General features: G+C 39.5%; 5 protein-coding genes and 1 non-coding gene across 14 annotated transcripts in view; 2 read left to right on the forward strand and 4 right to left on the reverse strand.

Annotated features, from left to right (window-relative positions):
• Positions 1-17070, forward strand: part of LOC116180558 (kinesin-like protein KIF12) — a 42234-nt gene extending 25164 nt beyond the window's left edge. For 8 of the 9 annotated variants that reach the window (XM_031500617.1, XM_031500615.1, XM_031500619.1 and 5 more), the window contains 13 exons: positions 2940-3035; positions 3091-3169; positions 5029-5244; positions 5292-5432; positions 14032-14222; positions 14274-14461; positions 14527-14645; positions 14697-14801; positions 14854-15191; positions 15238-15370; positions 15417-15484; positions 15531-15629; positions 16716-17070. In XM_031500617.1, coding sequence (XP_031356477.1) covers positions 2940-3035; positions 3091-3169; positions 5029-5244; positions 5292-5432; positions 14032-14222; positions 14274-14461; positions 14527-14645; positions 14697-14801; positions 14854-15191; positions 15238-15370; positions 15417-15484; positions 15531-15629; positions 16716-17007 — 2065 coding nt within the window. In that variant the 3' untranslated portion in view covers positions 17008-17070. The remainder of the gene's footprint in view (positions 1-2939; positions 3036-3090; positions 3170-5028; positions 5245-5291; positions 5433-14031; positions 14223-14273; positions 14462-14526; positions 14646-14696; positions 14802-14853; positions 15192-15237; positions 15371-15416; positions 15485-15530; positions 15630-16715) is intronic. The other variant, XM_031500620.1, reaches the window with a different exon arrangement.
• On the reverse strand, positions 5429-6114 carry LOC116180560. Its single transcript, XM_031500626.1, has 2 exons — positions 5958-6114; positions 5429-5907 (listed from the first exon to the last, which is right to left on the reverse strand). The coding sequence occupies exons 1-2, from the start codon at positions 6000-6002 to the stop codon at positions 5479-5481; spliced, it is 474 nt and encodes a 157-aa protein (XP_031356486.1). The 5' UTR covers positions 6003-6114; the 3' UTR covers positions 5429-5478.
• Positions 6945-7595, reverse strand: LOC116180561. The gene is made up of 2 exons (XM_031500627.1): positions 7391-7595; positions 6945-7341 (listed from the first exon to the last, which is right to left on the reverse strand). Exons 1-2 carry the CDS (start codon positions 7430-7432, stop codon positions 6979-6981), a joined length of 405 nt encoding a protein of 134 aa, XP_031356487.1. The 5' UTR covers positions 7433-7595; the 3' UTR covers positions 6945-6978.
• LOC116180562 lies at positions 7888-8476 on the reverse strand. The gene is made up of 2 exons (XM_031500628.1): positions 8330-8476; positions 7888-8267 (listed from the first exon to the last, which is right to left on the reverse strand). Exons 1-2 carry the CDS (start codon positions 8372-8374, stop codon positions 7917-7919), a joined length of 396 nt encoding a protein of 131 aa, XP_031356488.1. The 5' UTR covers positions 8375-8476; the 3' UTR covers positions 7888-7916.
• Positions 13866-13938, reverse strand: Trnar-ccu. The gene has a single exon. It is a non-coding gene; the product is annotated as a tRNA-Arg (tRNA).
• Positions 17071-18668: 1598 nt separating the features above from the next.
• On the forward strand, positions 18669-19485 carry LOC116179994 (chymotrypsin-1-like). The gene is made up of 2 exons (XM_031499815.1): positions 18669-18874; positions 18924-19485. Exons 1-2 carry the CDS (start codon positions 18672-18674, stop codon positions 19483-19485), a joined length of 765 nt encoding a protein of 254 aa, XP_031355675.1. The 5' UTR covers positions 18669-18671.
• Positions 19486-20607: the final 1122 nt, after the last annotated feature.

The raw sequence follows: 20607 nt of genomic DNA on the forward strand, positions 1-20607 counted from the left end.
AAAAATTTTCTTGAATAAGGGTGCTAACATGTTATATCATCGAAAAGGGAAAGAAATCTATCAAATGATCCTAATGAAAAGGTGCATTGCCAATTAAAAAATTCAATTGTTTTTCGTTACTTACTCATTTGTTTTCTGAAATAAAAACAACTGAAAGCTGGCATTTATGGGAATAATTTCATATATATTCGATATCTCCCGAGATATACAGGGTGTTTTTTTGGGAGCTTTAGTTAAAAGTTTCTGGGAAAGTAAAATAGGTAGGTTTTTGAAAATTTGTACTTAGGAGTTACTCTGAAGGCCGAATCGATGTAAAATATTTTCAAAATGGCCGCACTTCCGGAAACACTGGAAGTAGATAGTAACTTCGTTATTTTAAATGGCAACCCCTATTTTTTATTGCATTTTTGGATTCTACGTGAAATTTCAGTTCTTTTGATACCCATATCTGCCATTTATGGTTTTTAAGTTATTTTGACTTTAAGAAAAAAAATGGCGGATGCAGATGGTACCTTGATAATTGATTACTTGAAAAAGGTTATAGTCATGGCAACCCATTTTTATCAGTGCATAGAGAATGAATAGGGCTTTCTTTTAGTGCACTTAAAAAAAAGTTAAGTTGCGTACGACCGCCCCTATGGATATCCAACTTTATGAAACTTCAAAAACTAAAAACTCAGTTTTTTTAAATGGAATGACCATGTTCTTACTACTCCATGAGATAGAGAATCGAAATGGGCATATTTTGACAATACATGTTCCTATAGCTATCTTTAACAGTTTCTGACTTATTCCCATTTTATTGAATTGACACTATTTTTTTCGGATTTTCTTTTTAGTAGTCGGCCATGATTCTATAACAATTGAATTTTAAACAAATCTAGTGACACTAATCCATCACCCACTGTTATAGGTTAACATAAGTTTTTCAAAAATCGAAAAATGACTCGCAGTGGTTTCACCTATTTTGGAATTTAATTGTTATTTATGGTGAAATGGGCAGAATCGCGGCGCGTGCTTTCCTTACATTCATTCGAAAACTGGAACGAAATTGTATGAATTTTGGAAATTTTGTACCCCTAATGCACTACAAACCGTTGAAGCATAAGTGATACAAAGCTCTACAAGAGAATATTTAAGAAAATGAATTGAATTGCAAATGCAAGATTAACAAATTAAATTCAATGCAAAATATAAAAAAACTTCGTTGAAACATTTTTGGTATGGAATTGTTGCTAGAACAGATATCGCATTACCTTTCTGAATTTCCAGACTTATAAGTTGTTTAAGAAATTCAGTTGAACGACTCTGTTTAGATTTTTCAAAAATTTTCCGTCCTATATCCTTAATAAATGAGTTATTTATTAATGAATTATTTAGACTAGAACTAGAATCAATGGTATTAAAGAATCCATTCCTTGATTTGTTTAAAATTCGATTGTTATAAAATCATGGCCAACTACTAAAAAGAAAATGCGAAAAAAATGGCATCAATTCCGAGATCAATTCAATGAAATGGGAATAAATCAGAAACTGTTAAAGATAGCTATAGGAACATGTATAGTCAAAATATGCCAATTTCGATTCTCTATCTCATGCAATATTAAGAACATGGTCATTCCATTTAAAAAAACTGAGTTTATAGACTTTGAAGTTTCTTAAATTTGGATCTCCATAGGTGCGGTTGTACGCAACTTAACTTTGTTTTAAGTACACTAAAAGAAAGCCCTATTCATTCTCTATGCACTGATAAAAATGGGTTGCCATGACTATAAACCTTTTTCAAGTAATCAATTATCAAGGTACCATCTGCATCCGCCATTTTTTTTCTTAAAGTCAAAATAACTTAAAAACCATAAATGGCAGATATCGACATATGGGTATCAAAAGAACTGAAATTTCACGTAGAATCCAAAAATGCAATAAAAAATAGGGGTTGCCATTTAAAATAACGAAGTTACTATCTACTTCCGGTGTTTCCGGAAGTGCGGCCATTTTGAAAATATTTTACATCGATTCGGCCTTCAGAGTAACCCCTAAGTACAAATTTTCAAAAACCTACCTATTTTACTTTTCCAGAAACTTTTAACTAAAGCTCCCAAAAAAACACCCTGTATACTACATTCCATACATAATGCGCACCCTGTATAATATAGTATATAAAATATCTGTCTGATTACCCGCACAATATGTTCAACTATTGATTAATTAAAAAACCTACGAACGAAAGTCTCATTCGTACGTCATAGTCATTAGTCGCGAACAAACCCTCGCGCTCGCCGGTGAGTGAATCATTCTTGCATGATCTCCTCCTCTCCCTTCGCCGCGTGACAGTCATTCAAAGTGCTTAAAATGACGACTTTGCATGTATAATTTTGCAAAAATTTCCGGAGTAGGACCCACTCCCCTCGGGGGTATTCCATACCCCGCCCCCCTCGGAAATCATTGTTAAAAAAGGCCCCGCAAAAATATTTCGCTCCAGGCCTCGCATTTGCTAAGGACGGCTCTGGATGTGGTACACAAAGGCCACATGAAAAGCCGCCAAGCGTGCTCAGATGGGTTTGGTGCTAGGTAGGGGCTCGAATCCTACGCTTTTTACTCCATGGTTGTTTCTTTTATGGAAACGTGGGACACATCGGGAAGATAATTAACTAAAACCACTAGTTTTGTGCGTTGGAAGAGATGAGAAAAATGAAAGGGAAATAGTATTTTCGCTTGGACAATTTTTAGCGAATAAAATGTAGTCTGTTTTAAGGTTTTCTTGATAGATATAGAAAATGGTTGACGTTTCTAAAAAAAGACGAGGCAAACAGGGTCCATAGCTCAACGGCCGCCATTTTTCCAAGATGGCGGCTTTAGCACAGAGTCGGGAAATTGCACCCGTAGAGATTCATTTGTTAACGTACCGAAAACGTCCTCTAATCTCACTTTTCTTTTAGAACTGGCAGTATAGAAAGGCTCGACGATACTGGTCATTCCCATAGGATAATATCAGGATACAACCAAGTCGAGGATAATATCAATGTTGTCGTGAGGTAAAAAAAAATCGTTTTTGTTAATGCAAGGCAACTAATCGGCGTTTCCTTCCAGAGTGCGGCCTCTAAACCACAAGGAAGTTAAGGCGAGAGACATTTCTGTTATACAGTTTCCGGGAAATGGACAAATATTGGTGGGTATAAATCAATAATAGCCTAATCACTTGTCATGTCTCTGTATAATCAATGTGCCGTTTCCTTATCTACTTACACATAAAGCAAAGTAATACAAAAGTGTTGATGTAGTTAACGAATGAACAGGTTGTTAATATTACTACCACCAAAAAGTTTACCTACCACTTATGCCCCTGCAAATATAAAGACGTTTATAGATGCAATAGCCAAACTTCACAATACCATGCGATATTAAAAATTCAGGTGTTTAAAAAGCATATTTGCCAGTACATACACACTTATAATGCAACCGAAGTAATTGGAAATCATTACTCATTCAAGTGGATTGTGTTCCTGTCCGCAATTACATTTTATGGATTATATCAGAGTGTTGACAGTTTAATTGGGAAGCGGGTTTTCTGAGTAACAAGCGCGTCAGTCCAACATACTGTTAATTATTGTTATTATAGCCGATCTGACATCTTGTTATAAGGGCACCTGTAAACTATTCTATGCTGCGCAATAAAGGTTACACATACGTAGTCACTAGAACTACTTACATATATGAAGAGTAAGTTCCGTATGAGAACTGGTACCTAACGTATGTAAAGATCTGGTGAATCGTGGTCGTAGAAGGAACCCCTCTAGTTCCTAACAATGTTTTGTCGAGGAAGATAGGAGGAAGGCAGAGAGAAAGTGGCCCATCAGCGTCCTCGTTTCAGAATAGGTCAAGTATAGAAGGTTGTTTCGTCGTTTGGCAAGGATGCACGTGTGAGTAGTGGCCGGTAAAGTAAGTATCTCTAATGTATGGTGGGCATATGAGACGCGTACCTTTGGGTTTACCCATACGCAACGCTAAAAATCCAAGATGGAAAGATTCTTGACTGAAGACACTCCTTTTCTTCTTTTTTTTTTAAATTGTTTTCTTGTTTTGTTATTATACAGAGTGGTGACTTGCGTAACGCATCATAGGGATTTCAATGTAAAATTCATAACATGCGATTATTGGCTCCCCAAATTATTTTAGAGCAAAAATGTATTAAGGTTTTTTGTAGAAAAAATTTTTTTACGCCAATCAACCGTATTAGTTTTCAATTTTTTGCATAATAAAGACGGAAAATTGGAAAAATAAAACCCGCATCTTTTTCAATAATCTGCGATGCCATGGAATTTTCTAAAACAAAAAGATATCTAGTTATCAATTAGCAGCAGTTCGAAATGGATTTTATGATCGACTTGGTTACTGTCTTGCAGTTAATGGTAACTTATTCGAGCATTTATTGTAAATTGTTATATTAGGAAACCGTTTTTAGTAATTTGGTCTTTCTTTATATTGAATTCGCTGTTCTAAATATAATACTTTTTGATAGAATTTGATTTGTTTTATAGCAGACATTCCATGGCATGACGATATTGGCGTAGTTTTTCTATTATAAAATTCCATGGCATCACAGATTATTGAAAAAGATGGGGGTTTTAATTTTCCAATTTTCCGTCTTTATTATGCAAAAAATTGAAAACTAATACGGTTGATTGCCGTAGAAAAATTTTTCCTACAAAAAACCTTAATACATTTTTGCTCTAAAATAATTTGGGGAGCCAATAATCGCATGTTATGAATTTTACATTGAAATCCCTATGATGCGTTACGCAAGTTACCACCCTGTATATTATTGAGGTGGAAGTATGTCCAATAAATGGCTTATTATTATTATTATTAAGTTCGGTAGGAATTATTTAAAATAAATGCCGATTAACATTTTCAAAAACGTAAAACATTTTGTTCCCTAGGCGTTTGAAGAGAAGATGAGTTGTCCACGAAGGTCCAGAACGTGAGGTTTGTTGATCTCTTGTTAACGTATATTTCCGTTTGTTGTAGGTGGAACACCTCCCCAACGGCGGTAGCGCTCACAAATCGAAACTCTTCTCCTACAATGTCGTCTTCGAGCCGGCCGCGACCCAAGAAGACGTCCTCCAGTTCTCCGGTATAAAAAGGCTGATCGAAATGGCCGTCGAGGGTTTCAGGTGCACCGCCTTCTGCTACGGGCAAACAGGCAGTGGAAAAACTCACACTTTGACCGGTCCACCGAAATTGGTAAGACCCCCGATGTCCATTAGTGACCTACATACGATAATCTTTAGTTCGACAAGAAGAAGCCCTCTTACAGTGACGCTCACGGGTTGGTGTTTAGATCGTTTATGTACTTATTCAAATTGCTGAACGAAAAGTCGGACGTCAGTTTCATACTTAAGGCCAGTTTTTTGGAGATTTACAACGAAAAGGTAAGCATTAGTTTTATTTCGATTAATTAATAGCTAAATATTGCAACTATTTATGGTTAACCACGTTCGATTCAGCCTCAGAATATTTTCTGAGGAAGACTTTGTAATATTTCGTAATGCAATTTTCCATGCGAATCGCTTTCTGCCCAATCGTCGGACCGTGAGAGTGCCGACACTGCTCCAGAATAAGCTCGGCAATTTTGTGCATCGACTTCTTTGTGTGCGCGTCAAGTTTGATACTCTCAACGATCATCTTTTTGAGATTATCAGCGATAAAGTCCCCAAAGTCGTCCAGGTATCCCATTCGTTTCCAGTAACACTCCGTGTACCTTGCGTAATCCTCGTCTCCTTCGGGTGTATAGTCCTCGCCGTTGATCTTCATGATCTTTTCCACCTCCAGGTTTAGTTCCGTGACGCACGCTTGAGCTGAGCTGTCGGCGGCATCGCGCCTTGACCTCAACGCCATCAGGCATCCCTACCGGACCTTGCAGGGGTTATCATAATTTTAAAAAAACGTTAACTCACCTGCAGAGACAACAACCAGCAGAAACCCAAAAGGATAATTCTCATTATAGCGCCGTTGTTTTGTTAGCTTCTACGAAGTTAGAACGAACACTATCTATACGGATCGACCTCTTGAAACTTGACCTTTGTTATCAAGTGGCAGTAACGAATAACACATGCTGACCTTTTTTTTGATGGCACGCATCTCAAAATGGCCGATCCGTCTGGTTTATGGCCCAAATTGAAACCGTCAGGTATGTACGGCCCCCGTTTGCGTATAGGTAACATATTTATTTTAGAATGCCGTTGAATCGGAATGCGAAGATTAAAAAATGTAATAATATTCATAGGTCTTTTTCCTTTCCGCTTTTGGAACGACCACTTGACATGAGACGTCCAAATTGTCCATACATGGCTGAATCCGACACTTTTCTTGTAAACAAACCCAACAGAAACAAATGCGCCAGGTTAACTCAAAACCTTTTTACCTCGTTGACTTCAAAGGACCCAATAGGTATATAGAAAATCCTTTATTAGACGCCAGTTTTGACCAAAAATAATATGAAGCTAAGAAGAAGGGAAACAATGTACATGGACGAATAAGAAAATGTAAGAAAAAGACACTTCGGTGGATTATTGGAATCCAGTACTTTGTGTTTGTTTTAATCACGTTTTTACCATGTCATTTATCGGTATATTCCTTGTACGTCCGTGTAAGTATGTACCTTCTGGAATCTCATCAATAAAATAGAGTCTTATTCGGAAGAGGGAGTTTTGTATTTTCATCTTCTAACAAGCTGTACTTTTACGTATACTGGAATTCCTTTGGACGAATGTACGTATTTTGTCCCACAGACGTACGTACAGATACGCAAGACATATGTTACCATCTGAGAAGTAATTACCTAATTTTCCTGCTTTTCCATGGCGTCTACACTTACACTAATCAAATAAAGAGGTTTTTACCCTAATCGATTACTCCCGACTGGGAATAGCAATCATTTCGAGTACGTTTTGTGACCAAGTTTGGCACTTAAAATATTTAATAATTAGCAACATTTTTTAAACAATTCCCCATGTTCACAGCCCTTAGGGCCGGCGTGTCGCCGTTAACCCCTTTGCATTTCTTTAGGACAGCATCCGCCTTCACCGCGCTGACTTGATGATTGTAAATCTCGTGCGCGACCTCGTAGTACATCCCCCAAATTTCCGCCAAGTTTAGTTCGCCGCGCGAATTCAAAAATCGAATTTTTCTCCACAGGCACTCGATAAAGGTAAGATAGTCGTCGTCGGTTGACGGCAAGTGCCCTCCCCTGTGGATTCTGTAGATTTTGTCGGCGCTGAGTCCGTGTCGTTCGATGCACCAGTCCGACTCCTCCTTGAAATCTTTGTACGCCATAGCGGCCTAGGGAGTAGGTATACAACGTTTAAACTGGAAAAATGGAGCAACTTACCTGAAGAAAGAGTATGGCGGCGAAAATTCCGAACGCGTTCATTGCGGTATAGGAGTTGATCTTGATTTTGGAGATTTAAAAGTGGGACGCTGTGTATTTATAAGTTGGCTGGCTATCAATAACAAAATGGCGATAACGAATTAGTTATAATCACGCGTGGATGGCGGTTTCGTGGAATGTAATTAATGATGCTTCTTACTGCTAAGCAATCACTTTTGGGAAGTATGTTGTCACGTTGTACATAGTACGTACGTCATATGTACGTTCATTTCTAATACATGCGATCAAAAATGAGTTGTCTGTCTAGTCACCTTTGGAATTTTTGTTTACATGAGAAATCGTACTTAACATGAACTTCCAAAGGCGACTCGACAGCAACTCATTTTTGATCGCCCGTTAATCTACACGGTAGCTTGTGTCTCCCATAAAAGTACGCACTGAAGACCGCCTGATTCCATGGAAAAGACAAATGAGGAGATCATATCAGAAGAATAGAATTGCAAAAAATGAATGTATTTATCAAAAATTAATTGTTCTTCAAACAGTTTCCCATATTAATGGCTCTAATAGCTGGCGTGCTGCCCCCTGCGAGTCGGCACCTTTCAACAACGGCATCCGCTCTCCTGGCGCTTTCGACTTCGTCGTGACCCTCTTGGGCGACTCGATAATACTCCCTAATTTTGGCAAGGTTGAGTTCTCCGTCGCCGTCCAAGAATTGAATCTTCCGCCACAAGCATTCCATAAATGTCGAGTAAGGTTTACTGTCCTGGGGCAGATGGGCGCCGCTATGAATTCTATAGATTTCGCTGGAATTGAGATCGTAACGTTCTATGCACCAATCGGATTCTACTTTGTAATCTTTCAACGCGAGGGAAATCTGAAACGGCGATAAAGCAATCGGGCAATATCCGTCTTACCATTGAATATGGTCTGACCTACCTGTAGTAGACCACAAAAGAACAAAATTGTTAAAGGGAGCTTCATCTTATTGTTTGTATTCTCTCGACTGATCTAAGTCCAAGTCAGTATTTTTGTGAAGTCGTACTGATAGCAGAGGTCGAGGTCAACGAAGTTGGAGGCACTATGCTATAAATACTCAATTAACTTTTCTCAGACCGTACACTCATGCTTTCATGCGCTCAACTTCCTTGGAAAATGCGCTAAAAATTAAGAAAAGTGATTTTGGGCTACCATACGACCTGTGACCCAAGATTATTAAATCCATAGAAAGATGTACTAGATGATTTCTTTACAGAGCAGTTTTTTTTTTCAAAATGTTGGGCCCCAATGTTTTTTTAAGTCGATGGCTGCGTTCAGCCGGGCCAGTGCTGTCATAGCGCCAATGTATCGTCATTTTTTGGCGTCCTTCATCTTTCTCAGCGAACATACTTTCCGCTCTGGCGCTGGAAACAGTTGAATAAGCGCTGAATACGGCTGAACGCGCCCACTGGCTTCCTGGATCAATTGGCCGCTCTATTATTTTTAAGTTAATGGTATTCGGAAGCGTCACTAGCGTTTAATTGCGATCGGGCCAATCTGGCGCAAGATAAAATATGTAGATGTCACTGGGAGTCGGCTTGGAATTGGAACACAATTATGGCTTGGAAACTGCCAAGTTCGCAGTATTATCAGTTCACGGCGATTTGATTTTTAACTGTCAAATTGACTTATTCTAGCGATTTTATTGGTAAAGGAGAAGTAATCCCATTGGTAGAATTAAGTATCAAATTAAAAAGAACGCGGCATTCGCCAACGCAAAGGAAACTCGGAGACGTAGCATTCGAGGTCCCACAAGCCAGCAGAGCCATTTCAGAAAAATGAAGGACGAAATACATCAGAATTATAGGCTGATGATTATAGGCTCTTTTTGGACACTTGAACAAATTTTCAGGCGGCATTCTTTAAAGAAAAAAACTATGATTTTGCTGGCTAAAGAAGAAGGTAGCGTGATGCGCATGCGCAAAATTTTTGCCTTGTAATTAATATCGATCCATTAACAGTGACTGTATAAAGACAGTGTGGTCATATGCTCTATATCCGCCATGTTTTTCCCATATTCTTCATTAAGCTGATCGGTTTAATTGAATTGGTAGATCTTGGCCATTTTCTATGGTTACAATATTATTTCCACAACGGTTTGTGACTTGATCACCTTGGATTCCAAGTTAATTTCCGCCAACTCGATTTATTTGGTTAAAATATGGCGGATATCCCACTTACCAATAAAAAAACAATACCAAAGTATGACCAAACTGCCTCTATACAGTAGGTATACAGTCACTGTAGATCCATTATAAGTCACTAAATATAGAAAGTACCGCAATCCATTGGGCCCGTGTGTTAGAGAGAGAACGCATGTTTTTTGCCCAAAAATTGCGGAAGTTACCAGATTCTAGTAACTTTAATGTTAGGGATTGTTTCACCTGTTTGGAGACATCTCTCAGGTAGGTATTTGAAATTTGAATTTTCTTTTACTAATAAATCAAATATATAGCAAGTTGTTGTGTTTCAGGTTTTAAAAAAAAGTAATGGTAAAAGTGTCTGAGTTGCATCTTCTCTTGTATTATAGGAGAAGAAAAGTTGAAACGATATTCCTGAATTGGAAAGAAGTACAAAAAAAATTGAAATTATTCGTCTCATTATACTATTAACGAACCTCGAGATCGTTTATAATTTTGTATTGCTACCTGTCTGTGCCGTCTGTCTGTCAGTGGGTACGGTAACTTTGTGTAGAAACGTCCTATCGCTTTAAAAATTGATATACACATGTTCTTCAAGATATAACAAAGTTCGCAATTGTTTTTCGGCTACGTAGACCAACGGGCCAAATAGTTACAGACCAAAAACTGTGCAAACCTCCAAAAAGGGTTTCTAACTCTTGTTACAAAGAACATATGAATGTCCGGTTTTCTGTGTTAGTAAATATTCTTTAAACTTCAGGCAACTATGCAGATGCAAACAAATACTGCGCATGCGCATAACAACTTTTGTATTTGCGCAATCCTAATTTTTTATTTGTTAATATATTTAAATGAAATTCTGTATCTAGCCACCTCGAATAAAAGTGAAACTAATTCCAAATCAGAAAATTTGTTTTGCCCATGCGCAGTCGGTTTTCATTTATTTGTTAAGGTATTTAAATGAAATCGTATGCAGGCACCTCAAATAAAAGTAAAACTAATTCCATTTCAAAAAATTTGTGTTACAAGCTATGTTGATCAGGTGGGACAGAATCAACCCCTTAGGGTGTATTGTAAAAATGATTTATGTGTTAAGATCTCGAGGATCGTTTGGTATTCAGTTGTATCGGATTTTTGAAATATAAGTTAGAGTTTAAATAAATATATTAATTGGGCGACAGCCCGTTGAGGGCCCAGAACAAGAGAGGGACAATAAATAGGCAATAAATAAATAATTTTTATTTATCCACTACATCTCCGAGAGGGGCAAAATCAAACTGATCTGGATGATAGTTTTTTTTGTTTAAAGGATGCCGCCTGAAAATTTGTTCAAGTGTTCAAAAAGGGCCTATAATCAGCCTATAATTCTGATGTATTTCGTCCTTCATTTTTCTAAAATGGCTCTGCTGGCTTGTGGGACCTTAGCATTCGCACTATATGGCACTATGACACCACCAGAAACCGACCCAGTCAATGCCATCAACGGGGGAAACTACGCCTGTGGCGAGAGCAGTGGTGGGGCCAGTTCCGTCGTTACCGAGACCTCGCACTGCCGCCTCCCCCAGCTGTGGTCGAAGCCGCCTTCAACGTGCACCAAACCCGAGCCAACACCAGATAGGGCCACATTCTATAAGAAAAATTTTTTTCCGGATCAATCTCAGAGAATTTTTTCTTCGGGACTCAAAAAAAGGCAGTGTATTACCTTCCTTTTTTTACCAAAAATCGACTACACCAATAATTCTCGGGAAAACACTTTTTCTTATTAATTTGGGTGCGTAGAATCCAAATCAATTTGTACTATTTCGATCAGACTTCTCAATCAAAAGTTATAGACTAGAAAAAAATTCAAAGGGCTGTAACTTTTGAACTAATAACCCAATCTTGGAACTGTTTGAAATTATGCCTGGCAGACCTTCGGGGTATAGGCTACCTACTGCAGACAATTCCCCCAAAAGTAGTTCATAACCGCAGAAGTGGGGCCGGACAAGAATTGCTTTAAAACTTAAAAGCGACATACTTTCATATACAACCGAACAGAAAAATTTATACAGGGTGTTTTTTTGGGAGCTTTAGTTAAATGTTTCTGGGAAAGTAAAATAGGTAGGTGTTTGAAAATTTGTTACTCTGAAGGCCGAATCGATGTAAAATATTGTCAAAATGGCCGCACTTCCGGAAACACCGGAAGTAGATAGTAACTTCGTTATTTTAAATGGCAACCCCTATTTTTTATTGCATTTTTGGATTCTACGTGAAATTTTACTTCTTTTGATACCCATATGTCGATATCTGCCATTTATGGTTTTTAAGTTATTTTGACTTTAAGAAAAAAAATGGCGGATGCAGATGGTACCTTGATAATTGATTACTTGAAAACGGTTGTAGTCATGGCAACCTATTTTTATCAGTGCATAGAGAATGAATAGGGCTTTCTTTTAGTGCACTTAAAAAAAAATTAAGTTGCGTACGACCGCCCCTATGGATATCCAAATTTATGAAACTTCAAAGACTAAAAACTCAGTTTTTTTAAATGGAATGACCATGGTCTTACTATTCCATGAGATAGAGAATCGAAATGGGCATATTTTGACAATACATGTTCCTATAGCTATCTTTAACAGTTTCTGACTTATTCCCATTTTCAGTGGCGTAGCGAGGGGGGCGGTCCGCCCCGGGCTCGAAAGCTGAGGGGGCCCAATCCGCCCCTACTATGTAAATAGTAAATGTATAATAGGTAATAAAAAATAAAAAAAAATTAATTGAATTTCATGATTCAAGCCTATACCTAGGTAAGTATGGTTTTGGCAAGTTTTCGTGAACGGTGAACGTCTGATACGGTCAATCAATACCCCTACACACTACAACAACAGCGCTAGCGCTACTGTTATTGCCTTGCCTGTAGTCGTAGAATTGTCAAGAACTGCGAAGAACCTGCTCCCCGCTCCTCACAGCAACCTATTCAATTCACATTCTCTCTGTGTCTGTCATTAGCATCACTTAAAAGACGAAAACAATTTAAGATTTGAAAATTTGGTTAAAAAAAATACATAATTACATTTTGTTTGTCGTTTATTTTTGTTCTTTTCTGTGATACCATGACCAATCGACACCGCGAAAGAAAAATTGAGATGGGGGGGGGGCCAAGTGACTTCGGTCCGCCCCTCCTATTATTTTGAAACGCTACGCCACTGCCCATTTTATTGAATTGACAGTATTTTTTTCGGATTTTCTTTTTAGTAGTCGGCCATGATTCTATAACAATTGAATTTTAAACAAATCGAGTGACACTAATCCATCACCCACTGTTATAGGTTAACATAAGTTTTTCAAAAATCGAAAAATGACTCGCAGTGGTTTCACCTATTTTGGAATTTAATTGTTATTTATGGTGAAATGGGCAGAATCGCGGCGCGTGCTTTCCGTACAATCATTCTAAAACTGGAACGAAATTGTATGAATTTTGGAAATTTTGTACCCCTAATGCACTACAAACGGTTGAAGCACATGTGATACAAAGCTCTACAAGAGAATATTTAAGAAAATGAATTGAATTGCAAATGCAAGATTAACAAATTTTTCAAAAATTTTCCGTCCTATATCCTTAATAAATGAGTTATTTATTAATGAATTATTTAGACTAGAACTAGAATCAATGGTATTAAAGAATCCATTCCTTGATTTGTTTAAAATTCGATTGTTATAAAATCATGGCCAACTACTAAAAAATGGCATCAATTCCGAGATCAATTCAATAAAATGGGAATGGGAATCAAAATATGCCAATTTCGATTCTCTATCTCATGCAATATTAAGAACATGGTCATTCCATTTAAAAAAACTGAATTTATAGACTTTGAAGTTTCTTAAATTTGGATCTCCATAGGTGCGGTTGTACGCAACTTAACTTTTTTTTAAGTACACTAAAAGAAAGCCCTAGTCATTGTCTATGCACTGATAAAAATGGGTTGCCATGACTATAACCTTGTTCAAGTAATCAATTATCAAGGTACCATCTGCATCCGCCATTTTTTTTCTTAAAGTCAAAATAACTTAAAAACCATAAATGGCAGATATCAAAAGAACTGAAATTTCACGTAGAATCCAAAAATGCAATAAAAAATAGGGATGGAAGTGTTTCCGGAAGTGCGGCCATTTTGAAAATATTTTACATAGATTCGGCCTTCAGCGTAACTCCTAAGTACAAATTTTCAAAAACCTACCTATTTTACTTTCCCAGAAACGTTTAACTAAAGCTCCCAAAAAACACCCTGTATAAACGTCTGTAAAAAAAACGCACGTACCCCTGGTGGGACTCGAACCCACAGTCCCCGGCTTAGGAGGCCGATGCCTTATCCATTAGGCCACAGGGGCGATGTGAGTTCGAAGAAAAGGATTGTATTTCTACGAACTCGCTTTTAAAATTAGAAACTAGCAATGACCTCATTTTTAATTTTCTGATTGTAGGTAATCGACCTACTAAATCCCGGCAGCGCCAGGAAGCCATTAGCAGTGCGATGGAGTAAGAAAGCGCGCGGATTTTTCGTAGAAAACCTCTTCACGGTGGATTGCGAGGAGCTGGACGATCTCACCGCCGTTTTGGAAGAAGGAATGAGGAACCGTTCCGTTGGAAGTCACAACATGAACGACTACTCGAGGTAAGCGAGTTCCTGCGAAAATGCGGCGTGTAAAAATTGAACTTCTTGCAGTCGAAGTCATACGATCCTAACGGTTCACATAACGTCCGAGCAGCCCGCCGAGAACGGCGTCTTCATATCTAGATCGGGCAAAATTAACTTCGTCGATCTCGCCGGGAGTGAGATGACGAAGAAAACGCAAAGCGAGGGAAAGACCTTAGAGGAGGCCAACAACATTAATAAAAGCTTAATGGTTTTAGGTAACCTTTTCGCGTTTCCATCACGTTTATTGACGCTTTCCTTGATTGGGTTTCTGACATTTCAGGATACTGCATCGCGTCGCTCAGCGACAACAAGCGCAGAAATAATCACATTCCCTACCGAGATTCACAGCTCACGAAACTTTTGGCCGACTCCTTGGCCGGAAACGGCGTTACGCTTATGGTAGTAGATACCAAACTAAAATTGTCCCAGTTTATTACGCTGTAATTACAGATCGCGTGCATTTCGCCTGCAATGTCCAATTTGTGCGAGACGATCAATACGCTAAGATACGCGGCAAGAGCGAAAAGGATCAGAACCAAACCGATCGTGTTGATGGTATACGTCCCTGAGGTATTAGACATCTTAGTTTCGGTCTTTAATTGTTTAGGATCCACGGGAGGCGCTTATACTAACTTTGAAACGGGAAGTCGGCGTTTTGCAAAGTGAAAACGAACACCTAAGAACAGCGCTACATCTGCAAGGATCCCCATCGGAGTCGCTCGGCGGTAAACGTAGCGCGTCGTCGGTCCAAGTCGATTTGGACAAACTGGGCGAGCTGGAGGGGCCCCAGCTTATAGACCTTGTAAAGTTATACGTGGCCGAAAATGAGGCCTTGCGAAAGGAGAACACCGAACTGTTCGTCTCGCGAGAGATCCTGATGAGAGACCAAGAGCTCGTGTGCCGAGATAACGAAAGGCTGCTGAAGAAGCTCGAGGAAGTCAACTCGTAAGTGGCACTCCCCGGTAGCTGTCACGTTTAATTTCACTTGCAGAGTATGCTGCCGTTCTCCACTGTTACCGGTGAAAACCAGTGCTTCGGCGAGCACACTTAATAGGTCATTCGTCGACTTGGACCTGTCGGCCACGAACATCTGGATTAATCCGACTGAAAACTCATTGAGTTCGGTAAGCGCGCCTTTGCGAAGTTTCACTAACGGACGTAACGTTTTAGTCCATGGGAAAGATCACGCTACCAGAGGTGATTCAGAAGGAGCTCGATAAAAGGCAGATCGGTGCTAGGTAAGCGACGGTACGGTACTTTACGCACTGATTTTTATCACGCTAGCGCGCATCGGAGGCACAACTCCTTGGAGGACCTCTCAAAGGCGGTCAACAACCCAGTCCGTGCGAAAAGCTCGAAGTCGGCCAATCCCGAGGATCTCGAGTGAGTAATCGCAGTAATGTGGGTAGTACCTACCATTGCAATGACAGTGAAACTATCGTGTGAGGGGATACTCCCCGGAAACACTTTCCCACACAATTTTTAGCCCTCGGCGATTTTAACTTCCCTCCCTTTTAACTCTAAAGACTTAAGAAGTACGAGGATATGAAATACTATAGTAGACTGTAGAGCGCAAGCGCGAGAAATAGAGTGAGAGAGGGAAAGATTCGACGCTTGAAGTATTTAGACCGGGAGATGGTGACACTTTTTCTGGTGTGATTTGCTACAAGTGTGGCGACCATTCAAAGGATTAATTAAATACTCCTCAAAACGAAAATGGTGCTAACTCTCTGGGAGTGGGGCCGTTATTGCGTGACGATTGTTTAAACATGTCGGAAAATTTGCTACACAAAATTCTTTGGATTTTCTGGTAGTCGGTGACAAAACAAATGACGGAAACGAAATGCCCTACTTTTCCGGTGGGCCTTATAGCCCGCCATACTCACTTGAACGTGTCGATTGTTTTTTTTTTGGGCGATTTGCTACAAGCTCATTTTTTTATGAGCATCAAGTCCTCAATCAGTCATTCACGAAAATCAACCTGCCATACCGCACCGACGGGCCCGGATAGCCGCCATACCTGCGCAAAGATGTCATTTTTGTTAATAATTTTGGGTGATTTGCTACAGTATGGCATTTAGATTTTCCGAAAGTTCATGCTCCACTTTGATCCATGATACTTAATTAATCCTTTGAATGGTCGCCACACTTGTAGCAAATCACACCACAAAAAGTGTCACCATCTCCCGGTCTAATTCGCCATCGACCCTAAGAGTAGTTGCACATAGGGTATTGCTCCCCCCGGAATACTCTCGCCTCAGGAACTCGCTCCAAAGAAATTTGACCTCGCAACGTTAGTCCCGGTGAAACCTCTTACGAAAGTGTGCTAAACGTTCACTTTTGGTTCACAGATTAAAGCTCTTACCCTCAAATAAAGGTCGAAGGAAGTGTCGTCGTCGTCCCTCGCGCCTTGTTCTTGTATTTACACCAGTGTTCTTATGATGATTTCAACATCTTGTTTCTGTTTAGCATTCGGCCACCGTCGGGACGCCGCTTCTCAATGGCGAAACCCACCAACGGCCGCGCTCACGTGGACAGCCCTCAACGTCCAGAAACCCCGGCGTCTCTGGCGTCGGTCTACAGCAGCGAATGGAATCTGGACTCTCCTTCTCCAACTAAACAACCGGACGCGCCATCTCAAAGAAACAGCCTAGAAAAACTGGACGTCGGGCGCCAATCCAAGGGTAGTATGGAAGTATTCGGCAGTCCGATATCAGTGGCGGACGATAGGGGTGAAAGCGACAGTTTTTTAATTAAGTGAAGTTTTTATATTTGTGATACAAATTAAACTATTCTTGTATGCGTATAAAGTTTTAGATTTTTACGTCTTTTAAAAACTCGCAAAATCGACCATCAGAAGTCGAGTTAATAAGATTCCTGTTAATCGTCTCTTATACTATGTGAAAAATTAATAGGCATAATTCCTCTACGCTTTAAATGTGTATGTTAGTCATTGTCAAAGACATGTCTGTAAACATTGAAGGTCATGTGATGGAACCGAATTAGCCCGCTAAAATTCGATTTAAATATTCCCGAATCCGAGCCTGGCGCGACGAAAAAGGTCAAGATTGCGCTGTGTTTCGTTTTCGTGGAACACGTGTTTTTTTCTTCTCTGCTCTACATTGAAATGGGCCATACTTTACAATAAAAGTGTCAAATATTACGCTATGCGAGGAAACTTAATGATCCGTATCGACCCGTCTCGGAGCACGTTCAAATTTCGTCTAGGATTTGTTTAAAAAAAAAAGGAGGAGAATGCGGCAGAAGTTTGTTGAGACCAGAAGTAAATATTTACGTTGCGAATAGTGAGTGCAGCTTCGACAATTACAAAGGTGATGTGCTCGTTTTACGTCTATTGCATCCCTCTAATAATGATATGATCGTGTTCGATTATTTGCCAATTTAACTTTATTCTCGTACAGCATTGATTATTGCCATTTATAACACATTCCAGATACAAATTGCTATACTGGTCCTACTGGGAATTACTGACCGATTTACGTGTTTTTATTTATATTTAGATACTGTATGTTCCCTTAGGGGCGATACCCAATACAAGGTATGCAGAACTACATTTTAATTTATAATTGAATTTATTGCAGCACATTTCGCTTTTGTTTGCAACTGTGTATTTACAGGGTGCCTCATCTGGGGGCGAGTGACGTACGTTAGGTGGTTGATTGTTACATATTGCACTTGGCATTGTGAATTAATTACTTGATACCAATGTTTGCCACGACATGTTCCTTTGTATTGTTGTAATGTGATAGTACTAAAAGTTATGCTCCTACTATTTATTTGAACCGGGTGATTATGATTATTAATATTTGGCGGGGTGACTTGTTTCGAATGTACTGTGCTATATTTGATACCGACCGTGGAGCACGCCATGTTGCAATAAAGACTTATTCGCAATGGTAAATACACTAAAAAAAAGACTTATTGTTGTTTTAAAACGTTTTTGCAACTGTTACGTGATGCACGCGACTGTGCCATATTGATAACCTTTTTAAAAATGTTGGAATTGTGGGAAAGTTAAATTGATCATTATAATTACACTTGACCATTAGAGCCATCTCCTCCAGGTTAAGTAAAAGTTAATCTTGTGGCAATTAATGTAATCGCAATTATTTAATAAGAGCGTATAATTTGAGTAATTTTACTTTATGCATTCATGTATTTACTGAAACTTTTTTCGACTACTGAATAAAAATTGTTATCGTTAGCAAAAATAAGGTGACGTATTCGCGAAAATTGTCTTTCTCACACAGTTACATAAGCCATGGGTCCATTTTCTGGTCTACTGCTCAAATTGAGCATTCATCAAAGTATTTTATTGATCACTGTTATACCTATACATTGAAAATCCGTTATAAAGTCTTTGGTCAACACGCGCAACCAATCTCACTTCGAACCAGCAAGGTGATGTTTCGATTACTAGCGATTCTTCATGCGGCAAGCACTTGCTTGGCCGGAAACTTGCGTTCGCACATTGTAGGTGGATCCCTAGTTACGACAGCTCAACATTTGCATCCTCACCTGGTTTCGGTAAGAAGCTTCGGTTATCACGGGTGTGGTGGTTCGATAGTTAACAAATGGACGGTGATCACAGCGGCCCATTGCCTTATGTATGCTTGTGTAGGTCAATTTGAATTGTTAATTGCTCAACTTTTCTAGACACTTCATCAACGACACTACAAATCTCTCCGTAGTTGCCGGGATCGTGAATTTATCGGAAACGGGACAAACAAGAAGGATAGCCAAAGTCCGAAGTCACCCGGAGTACAAACAGTTTCTTCACTACGATGTCGCGATCATGATACTTCAGCGACCTCTTGAATTCAACGATCGTGTACAACCAATTGCGATGTCCGAAGAAGAAGTCGGCGGCGACGTCGATTGCATAACGGCCGGTTGGGGCTTGACGAAAGCCAATGGGACAGGTAGCGAAGTTTTGAAAGAGCTTCGTGTGAAAAGCCTTACTAAAAAGCAGTGTCAGTCAATGCAACCGTACAAGAATGATTTTATAGGTGACGGGCACATATGTACATTGCTCAAAGTTGGGCACGGAGTGTGTCAGGGCGATTCTGGCGGTTCTCTTGTGTTTAATAATAAATTAATAGGAATTGCTTCGTGGGTGTGGCCCTGCGCTCGTGGTATTCCAGATGTATTCACAAAAATTTCGAAGTACATTGATTGGATAAAGAATGAAATGAAGCAAGAAGGTTTGACGCAATGACAATCTACTCATATAGATAATTATTGACCCATTATAGGTACTTGGTTGGAATTTTTACTATTTTTTATTTTCTACTTTTTTTTTAATGCCATTGCTGGGTCTCCTCTCTCTTCACTTATAGTGGTGACGAAGAAGCGGCGAAAGGAGCAAACAGATTGCAACGAAGTGAGGGAAGAGGAACACATAACAGCGCAAAACACTAAGGGGTTGTCCAACAATTAAATAAATCAAACTACATGATTCCCGAATACCGCCACGATAAGCCCTTTAAAGTGATGATCGGGGACAAGGTAGTCTGTGAAAACAGTCCGGAATTTGAAAAAGGAGTCTTCTGCTGATACACAGATGGCTCCAAGTCGAAGGAAGGGGTGGGAGTTAGCATAAGAGAGGGTCGAACTACGCTCGCTCAATTGCCTTATAAGAGCCAATCCAGCAGTGTTTAAATTTTCAAGCCTAGGTTATATAGCTATAAAACCAGGTGGCCAAAGGGCTACTGGGTGTGCGCATTTAGATCTGCACATACTAGGAAAGGTATACAAAACAATTCAAATTGAGAGGCTAGTTTCGAATACAAAAAGGACTGGAGATCTAAGGACCAACCGAAGCGGGTGGCGCAGTGGTTGCGTTGCCGATTGTTATTTGGGAGGTTGTGGGTTCGAATCCCACTGCCGATTGCTCTATCTGGGGTTTTGTCAGAGGCTTTTTCTCAGACGTACTTATCTTCGCATTATGTTGATATCTACGAGGCGAATGCTGGAGCAGTATTTTTCCCTCTCAGTCTAAGCACCCTGACTTCGTTCCCAACCTTAACATGACCTATCCTTACAGCCCCGTTCTCTAGCTGAAGAGAGTCAGGAACCACTGAGTAGCCCGCTTCCGGTATCCCTCAGGGTGTCGGAGGGATGAAGCACGTTGACCTTTTCCCATCCCACACAGTACGGCCTTCGGGCAGGTAGGTCGGCCAAAATAAATACCTGCTGAATGTATTAGAGAATTACCTAAATTAGATTAAGAGGGATGTCGCATAAATTCAAATATTTCAAAGGAAGTTACCTACGTGGCGACATCTCAACTAAACTTGTACAACTATAAAACGAAGGAATGTGTTTCGATTACCAACGA

This window comes from Photinus pyralis, unplaced genomic scaffold (assembly GCF_008802855.1).
Source record: "Photinus pyralis isolate 1611_PpyrPB1 unplaced genomic scaffold, Ppyr1.3 Ppyr1.4_LG9, whole genome shotgun sequence".
NCBI classification, from domain to species: Eukaryota; Metazoa; Arthropoda; class Insecta; order Coleoptera; family Lampyridae; genus Photinus; species Photinus pyralis.

Excerpts from the sequence above, each read along its gene's own strand:
- LOC116180560 (XM_031500626.1), bottom strand. The coding sequence starts at position 6,002 with ATGAGAATTATCCTTTTGGGTTTCTGCTGGTTGTTGTCTCTGCAG. Across the intron at positions 5,908-5,957 it reads GCTGGTTGTTGTCTCTGCAG|GGATGCCTGATGGCGTTGAG; the intron begins GTGAGTTAACGT and ends AAGGTCCGGTAG.
- LOC116180561 (XM_031500627.1), bottom strand. The coding sequence starts at position 7,432 with ATGAACGCGTTCGGAATTTTCGCCGCCATACTCTTTCTTCAG. Across the intron at positions 7,342-7,390 it reads CCGCCATACTCTTTCTTCAG|GCCGCTATGGCGTACAAAGA; the intron begins GTAAGTTGCTCC and ends CCTACTCCCTAG.
- LOC116180562 (XM_031500628.1), bottom strand. The coding sequence starts at position 8,374 with ATGAAGCTCCCTTTAACAATTTTGTTCTTTTGTGGTCTACTACAG. Across the intron at positions 8,268-8,329 it reads TCTTTTGTGGTCTACTACAG|ATTTCCCTCGCGTTGAAAGA; the intron begins GTAGGTCAGACC and ends TCGCCGTTTCAG.
- LOC116179994 (XM_031499815.1), top strand. The coding sequence starts at position 18,672 with ATGTTTCGATTACTAGCGATTCTTCATGCGGCAAGCACTTGCTTGGCC. Across the intron at positions 18,875-18,923 it reads ACAGCGGCCCATTGCCTTAT|ACACTTCATCAACGACACTA; the intron begins GTATGCTTGTGT and ends CAACTTTTCTAG.